Source organism: Pseudorasbora parva, chromosome 22 (genome assembly GCF_024679245.1).
Source record: "Pseudorasbora parva isolate DD20220531a chromosome 22, ASM2467924v1, whole genome shotgun sequence".
In the NCBI taxonomy this organism is placed as follows: domain Eukaryota; kingdom Metazoa; phylum Chordata; class Actinopteri; order Cypriniformes; family Gobionidae; genus Pseudorasbora; species Pseudorasbora parva.
The window spans coordinates 27,747,286-27,761,924 of NC_090193.1; the positions used below are offsets into that span (position 1 = coordinate 27,747,286).

At 38.2% G+C, this 14,639-nt stretch overlaps 1 protein-coding gene across 1 annotated transcript in view; it reads right to left on the reverse strand.

Moving 5' to 3' along the window:
- Window positions 1-14,639, reverse strand: part of eif4g3a (eukaryotic translation initiation factor 4 gamma, 3a) — a 66,047-nt gene that overhangs the window by 40,592 nt on the left and 10,816 nt on the right. Inside the window, exons 2-6 of the mRNA XM_067432161.1 lie at window positions 12,885-12,957; window positions 10,166-10,333; window positions 9,882-9,929; window positions 5,060-5,152; window positions 3,054-3,086 (exon numbers count right to left, since the gene is read on the reverse strand). Of these exons, the coding sequence (XP_067288262.1) occupies window positions 3,054-3,086; window positions 5,060-5,152; window positions 9,882-9,929; window positions 10,166-10,333; window positions 12,885-12,957 (415 nt within the window). The remainder of the gene's footprint in view (window positions 1-3,053; window positions 3,087-5,059; window positions 5,153-9,881; window positions 9,930-10,165; window positions 10,334-12,884; window positions 12,958-14,639) is intronic.

Sequence of the window (14,639 nt, forward strand, 5' to 3'; positions counted from 1 at the left end):
TTCTGTGAAATGGGTTGCATAGCTTCCGGTTCAGGTCTTCTGTATGTGCTTCATTAAAAATAGAGTAGTTTTACTCAAGATGCCTTCAAAGGAGATCCCCCAAAAAAGTTACCATAGTGCCTTTTAACATGACGGTGCCTAATTATAATATAAAAACCATCAACCACCAATAACAATTTCTTGTGCTGTGCCGAAGATGATAATATAACAATACAGCAATTAAATATTAAGCTAAACCCGAGTTAGCACATCTGCTACACACAAAAAATTCAAGGGGGAAAGCAATTTAGAGACAGCAGGAAAAGCATATTTTCTAAATGCTATTGCCCATTACTGTACTGCAAATCTTTAAGCTGTCACTCCCTCTTGTCAGTCAGTCTTATATTCTATCTGCTGTGCACACAAATCAATAACAAACGTTTAAGCGTGTTATTATAATTGTTCTTGTTATTATAATTAGGGTGCAAATAAATCATTCCTAACATTAACATTTTTTAGCCATTTTTTTTTTTATCTATACAAAAGCATATGTATTTTTATGTGCATATGTGTTTTTATGTTGAGTATCATATTTATTACATCAGGCTTTTATGGCTCACATAGTATAAAATGCTCAATTTTATTCTGAGGCCCAAACAGCAAAAATATGTAATTTTGTGCAGTTGCTGAAATTCATATGGCCAAAAAGTAAGATGAAATTCTGAAGGCTTCTAATGTAAATCAATTAGATCAGTATTATCCAGCAGACTACTTATGCATATAAATATCAGTTGTCACTTTGTATTATCTAATATGTTTTAAGAGAAAGTTATTCTAACGTTTACTTGACCAAAACCAGTAAAGATTTCACAACAACAAAAACATGAACGACCATAAAGGGATAGTTAACCCAAAGCAAAGATTTACTCAATCTAATGTCATCCTGGGTGTATATAACACTCTTCTTTCAGACTGATACAATCAGTTATATAAAAAAAAAAGCCCTGGCTAATCCAAGCCTTGAATACAGAAGGTGGTCTGGCGGAAGCTAGACATTTTACTTTATACTGTGTTAAATAGTTATTTTTCTTACATAAACCCATCGATTCGCTTCAAAATGCCTTAATTAACGCACCAGAGTCATGTGGATTTACTTTTGTAATAAATGGATGCACTTTTTTAGGTTTTAAATTTTGGGCTGCCTTTCATTGTCATTATAAAGAAGCGATTAGCGAGGACATTTTTTTATATAACTCTGATTGTATTCATCTGAAAGAAGAATGTCATATACACTAAGGATGGTTTGAGGATGAGTAAATCATGGGTTAATTAAAATTTTTGGGTGAACTATCCCTTTAAGTCTTTTCAGCTGATCATGTTGGTAATATATAGGTCTTAGAAATTTGCATATCAACGCCAGATACATTAGGCTTTATAGGGTTAAGCCCTGTAAAGAGCACAGCCATTGGAAGAGGAGAGATGTGTGGCAGGTTGGGGCAGAAAGTCATTCAACTTTCCTTAAAGGTCAGATGCATAGATGGACACACTTGCATGGATGGACTTGTGACTACACGCAAAGTGCATAAACAAATTATTAGCAGCAAGTAAATGACAAGCAAGTTTTTCCTTGTAATGGAACACCAAATCACAGCGGATGGAATATCACGTACAGACACGTGTAATACTGCTCATGAATTCAGCAATGCAACTTACATTCTAATGATCATAATGAACTCTGAATACAATTGGTTGCAACTGATAAAAGCCCAAGTCGTCTAGACACTTGCAACAATGATTCTGCTCAGGAAACGGACATATCGAAGCATTTCATCTAATAAAAGTTGCACTAACAGCCTTGACAAGCATTAGCAATCAATGTCAGTCTTCAATATCGCACATCTGCTCATCAGATAACATGAATACAAATCATCATTATTTAGACGATCTTTCAGAAAAGACAAGAAATGGATGAGTCAGAGGAGATACTTCTAATGTCTGGTTCTCAAGGACGGGAAGTTTGTTACACAATTGAGCTAATGCATGAATATGCGAATATGAATACGTCTAGTCATAATGGTTCTTAAAGAGGACCTTTAAAAAAAGTTCCACACTCTTAAGCTTGTAATGTTGCTGTTTGAGCATGAAAAAAGTCTGCAAGTTTACAAAGCACAAAGTCACTGCAAAGCAAGTTATTCTCTACATCACCGTTTCTAAACTCCCTGAAACGCCTCGATAGTAGTCTTGAGTTTTCTTCAAGGAACGTACACGTCACAATATTCCCCATTTAAATAATTCCCACCCAAGATAAATGCAAAGAAAGGGGGGACGAAGCCTGATTGACCTGCGTTAGTAGTGCGGTGAAACTCGAGGTTATGGTAACACGCTAGAAGAGTCTAACCAATCACAACACACACTGGTCCAGCTGACCAATCAGAGCACATGGGGCTTTTTGTAAGGAGAGACTTCACAGAAACAAAAACTAAACGGAGCGTTACTGACAGACTGAGAAGATTAGTGCTGCAATGTAGCATGATTTTTTTTTTTTTTTTTGAACATTAAAGCATGAAATCCTAACTCTTTAGACAGAAAAAACAAAATCAAGACTCTATAAATGAGCATAAAATGGTCTCTTTAAAGCTGAAGAGTGTATTTCTGCACCACCAGCGTAACCCTTTGAACTCTCTTTCAGTCAATGGAATTGCTTTGGTGTTCTGGAGCAGACAGAACCTTTCATGAAACCGTTACTACCATCAGTATTGGTTTTTCAAATTACAATAAAATCGTGAACTAATGTGCTCAAAACTGTATTTGCACTGCTGTAACTGGTGTTATATATTTAATGCAAAACTGATGGCCTGTTACCATGGTCCTTCAAAAACACACTTGGGCGACAGAACACAATATCAAACAACCTTGTAAATGACTGTCATAGTATGATTCTCTTTGAAATTTTAAATAATTAGTAATTTAGCTAATGCAACAACTTTACAGGTATCATTCCATATCTTGATACACAAAAGCAAAGTCCAGAAGTGTCTAATAGGATAGAAAGACATTGGGTCTGCGGGATTTACCTGATGGTGGGTCGGTCGAGGTCCCGTCACAAACTGAAGGAGATAACAGTTTGAGGTCATCAGGAGCGACAAAAGAAGAGAAAGAATAGAGAGACCGTGAGGATAACAGATGTCTACCTTGGATGACTTTGCATTTCCATTACAAATGGAAAAAAGAGCGTAGTGTAGCAGGGTTGTGTAATGTCAGCAGAGCAGGTAGTCTTATTGGCTGGTCTTAATTTTTTGGTCTTAAAGGAATAGTTCACCCAAAAATAAAAATGTTCCCATAATTTACTCACTCTCAAGGCATCCTTGGTGTATATGACATTCTTCTTTCAGCTCTTCAAAGCTTTGAAATGGCACTGAATAGTGTCTGAGTTTGAAGCTCCAAAAACACATCCATCCATTAAAAAAGTAATCCATTTGTATCCGGGGGGTTAAAGCTGCACTATGTCAATTTTCTGTCCGCTAGAGGACGCCTATTTAAATCAAAGGCGTAGTTTGATGACGCCAAGTTTGAGCACAGAATCTTGGGACATGTGGTCTTCACCTCACAGCCGTTGGAAAATAATCAATATAGGACTCATGTTCATAATTGCGATTATTAACGTTACTGTAGTATAAAGCAGAGCAGGAGAGAGTGTTGTGGGAGCTGAGCAAGGCCACTGGAGCCATTGTTACGCAAACACAATCTCGCAAACAACGGGACTTTTATTATGACGAGATGGGACACTGTCGCGGATGCCATTTCCGCCTTTCCGGACATGAGTATGAGGTAAAGCTGCTCTGTTTATCATATTAGATACATTTAAGTGTGTTTAAAATGATGTTATGTGCGTTCGCTCAGCGGCTGCTGTGACACTTGTTGCACACTCCAGTAAGAGTAAAGCGTTTCTGCCAAATAAAACGGGAAGCCGAGGGTAAAGCAGATCTCAATTGTAAAGCAGATATGATGCAATTGACAGGCGAATCCCTCAGACATCCCAGCTTGGTAGAGATAGCAATTTTTTCACTTTTTTCAAATAGTTGGAAACATTTGGGATATAAGAACTCAACTGAACAAAATATATAACACTGGCCTATTAATTTTTGCATATTTTATTGCAAAAATACTACATAGTGCACCTTTAATAAAGACCTTTTGAAGCAAAGCAATGGATTTTTTGTAAGAAAAATATCCATATTTAAAACTTTAGAAACTGCATTTCACTAGATTCTGGCAACGGCCGTACGCACAGTCATGCTGGAACTCGACTCTCTCGTTAACGTGCATACAGTCCTTGCCAGAAGCAAGACTGATTATAACTCCTCATAATGTGACCTAAAATGTTATTATAATTTACGGCACTAAAACAGTTATATTATTATATAACAAAGTGTCTACACTGAAAACATCTATTTGTTGAAGAATTTGTAGAATAGTCAAAATTACTATTCCTGAACTGTAAATGTAAGTTCTGGATTTACTTAGACTCATGTTGTTTTTGTGCATTGCGCGAGCATTTGAACATACGTGTTTCCTACATTACTTGCATCATTGTAAATCTGTTCATTATATATAGCCATTGTGTCTCTTCATAAGACTTGGATTTGGATGCATTTATGACAGTTTGAGAGGAATGGACTTTAAAATGGAGGGACAGAAATCTCTCAGGTTTCATAAATGTATCTTAATTTGTGTTTGAAAGTTAAACAAAACGCCATGAGGGTGAGTACATGATGACAGAATTTACATTTTTGGGTGAATTATACCTTATAAATACAGTAAGCTGAGCCTTGGATAAAACAACTCTATATCTCTCTATATCGTTTACATCAACAGTTCATTGGGATAAACAATAATTATTGTGTTTATGGTTCATATCACACACCATATCCACTCCTGTAACTTTTACCAAAAACAAAAACTAAAAAAGTGTGGTGATGACGGCGATGGCCATAACACCGCAGTAGGCATCTTATTACTGCAGTATTGCGTTAATGCGGTTATCGCCACAGCTCTATGTGGAGTGGAGTGCAGTGCTTACCGGTCGAGTCTGTTGCTGTACGTTCATTGGCTGCGTCTGTGGCGAGTACACCAGGGGGGTGGAGCCTGCATTCTGAGCTGGGTTATACTGAGGCTGAGGAGTGAATTATAGACAGCGAAAAGGTTAGGCAACTTCCATTTGAAGCTTAATTTTCATTCAGAGCACAGGATAGAAAATAGCAAGAGCGCTGTTAAAAAAAAAAAAGAGATCATCATTAGCTGTGCGAGTGTGTGCATATTGACTTCATTTCTTTGTCAGACAAAACCCAGATGAATACATTACCCTCTAATCAATCCACAGCAACAGCGTATATAAAAGTGTCTGCAGAGTGTGCGTGTGTGAGAAAGTCGTGGGATCATTAAAGCACCTGTGTCAGCTGGAAACACTATTTATAAAATAGCGACAGTGTTCCTTCAGGCTGGTTGTAACCATGGTGAGGAGAGCGGTGCAAAAAAATCACTCAAAACAAAAAACCTCGGCACTCCGTATTGTGCGTATGTGTGTGTGTGATGAAACATCAGACATCTAAATGTAATACACAAGTCTAAATGTCACAGTTAATTCAGACCCAACAAAGGAAAAGAACAAACATAATTTTTGGTACAAAACAAGGTGACCTAAAAAAATATAGCAAGAACAAAATTGAATACGTTTTCTTCTGTCTTAAAGGGTTAGTTCACCAAAAAATAAAATTAGCCCATGATTTACTACTTCTTTCAGATAAACACAATCAGAGTTATATTAAAAATATCCTGGCTCTTCCAAGCATTATAATGGCAGTGACTGTTGGGTCATTTTTGAAGTCCATAAAAGGGCTTCTATATCCATCATAACTGCTCCACATGGCTCCGGGGGACATGCCTTGTGAAGCGAAATGATGCCTTTGTGTAAGAAAAATATCCATATTTGAAACTTTATCAAGTAAATTATCTAGCTTCTGGCAAATCGCCTTGCGTATTCAACTTACGGAAAAAATGTAGCGCCCACGCTTCTCGCAGTTCAAAATGCTTATACTAAGTCTGACGAGCGTAACTGGTGCGCAACGTCATCAGACGTGGCATATGCATTTTGAACAGCGAGAGGAGCGGGCACTACACTTTTTCTGTAAGTTGAATACCGAAGGTACTTTATAAAGTTTTAAAGTTCTTGGAAGAGCCAAGACATTTTTTTATATAAAAGATTGTGTTAATCTAAAACAAGAATGTCACATACAACTAGAATGGCTTGAGGGTGAGGAAATCATGGGATAATTAAAATTTTGGGGTGAATTATTCCTTTAAAGGGGTCATGATTTGAGAAATAAGACTTTCTTTGATCATTGTAAAACACCCTGTAAGTTTCAGAACTCAAAACTTTCTTTTTTAGTCCAAAAACTGTTTTTATGGAAACCAAGCTTCCCAAACGACTTGATTTGGATTTTTTTACATTATGACGTAATAGTTCCGACGAAAGGCCACCTCTGCAGAACAAAATCAATGCCTACTTCTACATCATTGCCTCTTCAGCCCCACCAACTGATTCACACGTCATGTATTTGTAAATATGAGAGAGACGCAAACACTACTCAAGCAACAAAATGATAGAGATGCCTCTGAGGACTACAAGACATTTTGCAGTGCCGAGTTGTGATCTTAAAGGCCCACTGAAGTGCCTTGAAACACGCCGCATTATTCGATGTGTTGACATAATTTCCTCTGAAACAGCACAAGCTGTTAGAAGCTCCTCCCCTTTTTTGAAACAGCCAATAGCGTTGTGTTAATATACAGTTGTCTAGAGCCTTTCTGTTTGGTAAAGCCAGTTTCCTTTAACCATTTATCATCATAATCTCCTACATATCACTTTAAAATGCATCAGTCTGTGTAGAATATAAATGGGTCCGATATGTTTTTTGTCTGCGCCGGCTCGCGCATATGATCCACTCTGGGCTCTCGTGTCTGTAGTCTAACTTTAGACCAGAGCCGTTGGAGTGTGTGTGTGTGTGTGTGCGCGCGCTGCGTGAAACTAACGTAAAACCAGACTTCATTCACCTCAACTGAAAGCATATTTACACTGAATCGTTTCCTATAACATATATAGTGTTCTATGTGCCTTTCACCTTATAGAAATTAGTAAATGTGTGTAAACAACTGAGCGATTTCAGCCTCAGCTTCAGCAGTGTGAGGGGCGGGCTTTAGATTCTAGAGAGCATTTGATTGGACAGAAGATTTGATGAGAAGGTGAAGTATGCGATGATGTCATCAAAATCGTGATTTGTTTTAATGGAAGTGAGAGACAGTAAGTTTTGAATGCTTATATCTCCTAAATGCAAATGTTGTCATTGTTTTGGAACACAGCAGCTTATTCATAACTTTAAGGCTTCTATAAGTTTCAGATTGTATCAGTTAGACACTTGTTTGTTTACTTCATTTTACAACAGGATCATTTTTAAACAAGACACCGTTTGGCACAGGCTTTTCAGAGACTGAAAATAATGGATGGTGCAGTGACGATAATATTGAATCTGACACTAATGTCACAATGTTTTTACCAAGTGTAACTATTGCTTTGTCTGTTACAGATTGTTTGATATGCACTGAGTATTTATACTGTAGCGCCGCAGTCAAACTGTGAATAGTTCTGATTTGCTATCATTCCCTTTGATTCTGCATTTAATGGGTTAATACGAAGGATTATCGAATACGGAAGAAAGCACATAAAGGATGCTGCTTTTGTGACCTAAGAAATTCCCTGTAATCCTGAATAGCTTCAGTGAGTGAGAACTTCTGTTTTGTCATCAAACAGACATTAAAATGTTTCTTTTTATTTTAAAACATGACACTGCAAATTATAATGTATGCGTTTTTCACTTTATCGCAAAGGGGGGGATAATTAACTTTCCAAAAGCCTCCATTTTCAAGGGTCGAAACTCCGGAGTCGTGTGGACGCCAGGCATTGCCATAGCAAAAGTGATGCATTTTAAAACGAAAACAAATGTAAAAAGGGTTTTAAATGTAAAGAGTGAACGAACAAAGAATCAAAACATTTTCAAACAATATCTAGTGCATATTGTAGCCCTGGTTAAAATGTTTTTAAAAAATTGAGTTTGAAAATAATTAGCCTATTAAGTCTTCGTATTTAAATATTCGGTGCTGCGATTAACACTACTGTGAATACAAAATTCTAAATGGCCGATGTAAACACTGTTTAAAATACTGTTACTTTCTGTACAGAAACAGAAAGTAGCACAGCTGCTTTGTTAACGGATTGCCATGCTAACAGCTGCATTTCTGCTGTTCCATCAGCTCCATCTGCAGTCAGAGAGTTATTGAGCATTTTAATTCAGCGCATCTTCTTCACATGTTTTGTCATGCGCTTCTCATCCATTTTGGGTTTGTTTACACCAGAGTGCTCATGCCTATTTGATGCAGCATACAGTGGTGTTGTGAATTTTAACCAGTTGACTGGGAAAAGTATTCTTAAACTGCATTAACCCTGAAACGCATGACTGTTTCGCCAATCATTCTTACACATTTGGGTCTTTAGCGACCCGGAACTATATCTAACATGGTGGATCTCTTCCTGTAGTGATTATATAAAACTCTCCTGAAATGAGTGTAACAATTACAGAAGAATAAAACAAAATATATTTTGTTACCTTTTGGAGCTTGGAAGGGTTCAGTTTGAGCAGATGTTTTATACCATCGTCATTGTCCTCGTCAGAGCTCATTTCCCAGTACATTCAGCATCCGTTCAGTACTTGCTCTAAATCGCTGAGTCATTTCAAGTTTTACAGATTATACTTATTATTATTGTTTTGTTTTCAGTTTGCGGTAAGTATGAGTGAAATGTCACTTCATCATTGAGTATCAGACAATGCCACCTTGTGGAATAAAGGTTAATTGCACTTATTCTGTCATTAGAGATTCAATTGACCCTTTGCCAGGAATTTGATTGACAGGCGATCTGAATCCGCTGAATAATCCGCCGAATATGCTATTTTCGTACGACAAAGCAGTCAAGAGGCTTTGTAGATTAACGTCGGTGGACATAAATTTGAAAAGCGGTGTATACTTTTTTCTTTCCACAGTTAAAGCAACATTCCTTCTGAATATTTATTTGATACTATAAATTAACTAGAAGAAAGAGATGATTGGTTCACGAGCAGCTTTAACTGAGGTACTAAAGTAGCCTTTCACTACAGGTTAAAGAGCCATAAAACGATATCTATGGTTTACATTTATTTTTAAAAAAATGACACATTTGTCATGTCTGACAAATCTTTGTCCTGTCTGTCAGTATCCTTTTTGCCCTGCGATGTGTTTTTTACTGCGCGAGAACGTGTTTGGTGTGAGGGCGCGGCTTGTCACATAGCAACAGTAGCTAAAGGGGGCGGGTCTTTGCAAACGGTCAATTATTGTACATTCTTACACACCTCTGGACGTTAGTTAGCAAAAAAAATTAATGGACAAACAGGCATTCTTTTATTTAAATGTTTTTTCTTGTTATATTCTTTATAATGAATTTATTTGTGGAATACCAAGATGGTTGATGACTAACTTAAAAACATTTATGAGGAGAAGGCTAGTGAATGAGATCCCGGGGCGCTAAAGGCCCGAGGTATGCATTTAAGGGTAAAAAAAACAAAAACGGCAAAATTCACACAAAAAAATTATTCATTGTATTTTGAAGTGCAATAAAGATAAATGCACATTCATTATCATGATATATCGTATTACTGTTTATTGCACATGCCTACTATGTAATGGGATTCAACAGCGGAAGGTTTAATACACATGTGTAATGTCGGGGACATTGAAATTATTTTAATATACAAAACCGTTACCCAATTATAGCAGTGGGTGTTTACTTCCAAGTCTTGAATGTGGAATGCCTATCAAAACAGAGTGTTTGAAAAAGAGGGTCAAAAACAGGATAGGTAATAGCTTATTATTTCTAAATTATAAAGTTTTCTGAAGTAAAAATCTTGTTAACATTATAACTAGACCTCAGATAACATAAAAAAGCTATTCATGACCCCTTTAACAGATAAAATAGCAGGTAATTAAGCAAACAACTGTGTAGACAGACAGACGAGGATGTGGACATGCTGAGGGTGTTGGTACATACCCCTCCGCTTGTCTCCCAGCCCTTGAGGAAGCGGTACGAGGTGCCGGCAGGGACTGATACCTGAGAGAGGGCTGGGGACGAGGCATGGCCTGGAGGGGTGCCTGCCAGGTTTGGGTGGGTTTTGCTGAGATCATGACCTGGGTACGGAGGACCAGGGTGTCTGGATACCTGTGGAATAACCAGAAACAACACTTACTTACAGCACATCACACCGTAGCCCCTTTTCAGTTAAAGGAAGTGAACTACAGCCAGCAACTTATTGCTCATGCTTGCACTCGTGCACACATAACGTACAAGAGACTGTACGTGATGCAATGCCCTGATATACTCACAGCAAAGTTGTTTATAATTTTCTGGAAGTTGAAAATACCTTTGTAGAGATATACTGCACTACATTTTAAATTGACACCAGCGGCTTACAATACCTGTTTGCTGCTCAACCGTGGCTTTTTTATAGCTGCCCTTTTCATACAATTCATTGGTTTGACAGAAACATTCCTTAAGCTTTTATCTGAATGAATTCTTCGCTTTCTCTATTCAGTTTTTGCAAAATATTGTTTTCATGACTTGAAAGACATTGCACCATTTCATGCTTTCTATCTTCAGAAAGATCTTTCCCCCATATGAGTACTGTGACTTGCTTAAAAGGATCCTTCACTACATCCTAGGTGTATATGACATTCTTCTTTCAGACAAATACAATTGGAGTTTTATTAAAAAATGTCCAGGCTAATCCAAACATTATAATAAAAGCCCAAAATGTGAAGCCCACAAAAGTGCATCCATCCATTATAAAAGAAATCCATATGGATCTGGGGGGTTAAAGGGTTACTTCAGCGATTAGCATATGGCTTTGTATCAGTAGAAACCCTGGAGTATATTCGAATGATTGTGCTTCCCCCCATCATATCCCCCTGAGACAAGAGATTTATTCATTTTATTTCTGGAAAAATTCCTTCCATGACGCAAATATCATCAATTTGCACCATTGGAGGAGTTGTTGGCCAGAGGCTAAAGACTACAGCCAGCTGAGGGAGCCATCTCCGCATGGCTCACACTCACAGCACTCATTGCAGCTGCAGCCTCAGGTATTCATTTTTTAAAGGTGTGGCCAGCAGAGCAAAGTCTTTCAACTTCTCAAACTAATTCCTATGAAAGTTAAGCTTTCAAAGGCATGAACTGAAAACACGCCAGACTGAACATGCGCTGTGAATCTATCCCGCGAATGTGGTCGCGTTTACCTCAGCTCTCATCACGAGCTCATCCATGACTGTCAATGTGACTCCTGCAGCATTCTGGGCTGTAAGACTCCCTCAGCGGCTAAATCACATATTGAACACACACGTTCAGTTTTTAATAGTAGTGTCTGTTCTCTAACTGAACTGATTTTATGAAGATGATCGCGGTCGCGGTGGGAAAGTGATCAGTGATTCAGTAATCTAGTAGCGGTGGCTTTGGGAATGGCCTCGCAGGGCAGCGAAGCATTCTGGGAATTGTTGTCTTTCATCCCCATGAGACAAAAATACATTTTCTGTCTTTTCTCAGTCTAGAAAGCACTACATTAAAAAATAATTTCACATTTCTACTACATTAATGACCCAGTTTAAATACAGATTCATCTTCCCAGTGCTGAAGTACACCTTTAATAAAGGCCTTCTGAAGCGAATTGATGCGTTTGTGTAAGAAACATATCTAGCTTCCGGCGGATCGCCTTCCATACTCAACTTATGAAGAAAGCCTCTCACAGTTCGAAACACTTACATCCGTAAGATGTCATCGGTGTGCCAGTTACGCATTTTCTGCAAGTTGAATACAAAATGCAGTCCACCAGAAGCTAGATATTTCACTTTATAATGTGTTAAATATGGATATTTTCCTTAGAAAAACCCATCAATTCGCTTCAGAAGGCCTTTATCAACCATTTATTGATTACTTTTATAATGGATGGTTGCACATTTTGGGGCTTCAACTTTTGATCTGCCATTCACTGCCATCATAACGCTTGAAAAAGCCAGGACATTTTTAATATAACTCTGATTGTATTCGTCTGAAAGAAGAATGTCATATACACCTAGGGTGGCTAGAGGGTGAGTAAATCATGAGGTAATTTTCATTTTTGGGTGAACCATCCCTTTAATAATGTGGAACAACCTTTTTCAGAAGGGTTTCTATTTACCTAGAGTTAAACCCTAGGGTTTAGGGTTTCTAGAAGAACTGGCACAGTATTTAACAAACCTGTCCGATAGCAGACATGATAGCAGTTATCTAATAAGATATGAGAAATAAAACAAAACCCTTTCTTTGAAAAAATAAAACCTAAAAGGTTTATTGTACTAAAATATGACTTATGTCAATAGATTAATATCCTGATTCCTTTTTAGCAGATGATATAGATGCCTTTATATTTGTCTGATCTAGCTATATACATGTTGACAGTTTAACTAACTTTAACTAATTTGATCAGCAAGATTTTCCTCAGACTGTTGCTGAGCCACATCAGTAGTTGACCTAAAATAGACCATATATTCCAGTGTGACAGATAGAAACATACCCCTAGAATTAGACAAATAAAGGCATTTTCATCATCTGCTTATAATAATGGTTAAATAACTCACAGTAAGTATGTACAATGGGACCATGCACTTTCACATGTCCTTATGTATATACATTATAGTGATGTGTAATGACTGTAAGTGTACATGTGTGTGTGATCACTCACACTGTAGACGGCCGTCACCCCAGAGTGGGCAGGAAACATGCGTTCCTCCAGTGATAACGCTGCTCTAGGGATCCTGGGAAGGGTAATGTTAGAGAAAATCTCTAATAGTTTTAAAATGCCAAACTGAAGTTCAAGAAACATTACATTTTAGCCACAAAACAGCAAGCCTCGTGTTTGGAGCACACATTCAGATAATTCAGCAATAATGGTGCAGACTCTATCACACTAATTAATATTACTGTCCAATTCCTCCAATGACTTGCATTCAGAGCAAAGGTTTCAGAAAGTTAACACAAACACATTTTCTCCCTCCCTTCTCTAAAATGTCCAGTTCCCCCTTTCAGTGCACCCCGTACATCAACCAGGCAGGAAGATGTCAGACAGAAATCCTGACATGGAATTCCAAATATGTGAGAAATGGATCGGCACACTTTTGGATACAATGTGTATGCTAACATGTTCAACAAATAGAAAATATCAAAAGTAAGCTGCAAAATTCCTTGCTGAAAATTGGAACACTGTTACTTGACCACCAAAAATGTCCCACAATCTAAAAATTCATGCACCTCTTCACAGCCCGGGTGTTACTCCATTCCAAGAAATTGATAATGTTAACCTGAACATGTTCAGGTTACAGGTGGCAAGTTATTAAAAGACAAGAGAGTCATAGGAAAGAACTGAAAAATATTATGAGATCATCATTATTTTACCTACAATTACATTCAATCATCACAGCCTGTCAGGCATTCTGTGACACGAATGACAGGGTGGCTCAGAACAGATATACAGTTATAGACATGTATAGCAAAAAAGATGGATGATGTGACAGAAAAAGAGAAAGAAAAGAGCAGAAACCGGCTCAGGCAGTTACAGTATCTGTGTCCGTAAGTGAGAGATGAGCAGATCACATGGTTTCGGGGAAAGTGAAGGAGGTCTGGCTTTCCTCCTTCATATGCTTCATGCACTCATGAACACTTTTTAGACTTTCGGTGAAATCCTGCCTTCCGATTTGCACTCTCCTTTCCCATTCCCCCCCCCTACCTCTCTGGCTTTCTGCCAACCTAAACTCTGAGAAAAAAGGGGGATGGGGTAAGTAAGAGCAGGGAAAAAAAACAGCCGGGAAGAGAGGTATAATGTGTGGCGAGAGGTTTTCCTTCACTCGTATGAGTGCACGTCGTGAATTTGACTTTGAAAACCTATATTCCAGGTCATCAGGGACACATCTACGGTACCCAATCAGAGTTTAGAGGGGTGCACCTGAGGAATGCAGCTTGGGGGATGGCCCGTAAGGCTATTTAATCAGGTAAAAACTGACAGGTGACACTTGCTAGACTCTGGCAGGACACAAGGCACGATTTACTGGAATTACAGGCTGATCTGATTCCTGTGTTCACAGCATGGCACTCCATTGCATAACCAAATCCCTTTGCATGGTCATGGCAGTGTTTTGATGGCAGGACACGCAAGTGTGTGCCAACAGGTGTGAAGAATTTACACATTTTCCAAAAGCACAAAAAAAGTTATCTGGGTTATTGAGACGCCGAGACGGTTGTTAATAAGCATCTCTTTTGACAATATCCTTTTAGTGCCATGGTAGAACGAGTACAGATAATGACAACGGATGAGATGGCAAAACCGTGTAGCCTTAAACTTTCATAGTAGCTTACTGTAAATCCAATTAGGCACATTAGGTATGGAGTGATAGAGGAGAGAGAGAGAGAGAGAGAGAGAGAGAGAGAGAGAGAGAGAGAGAGA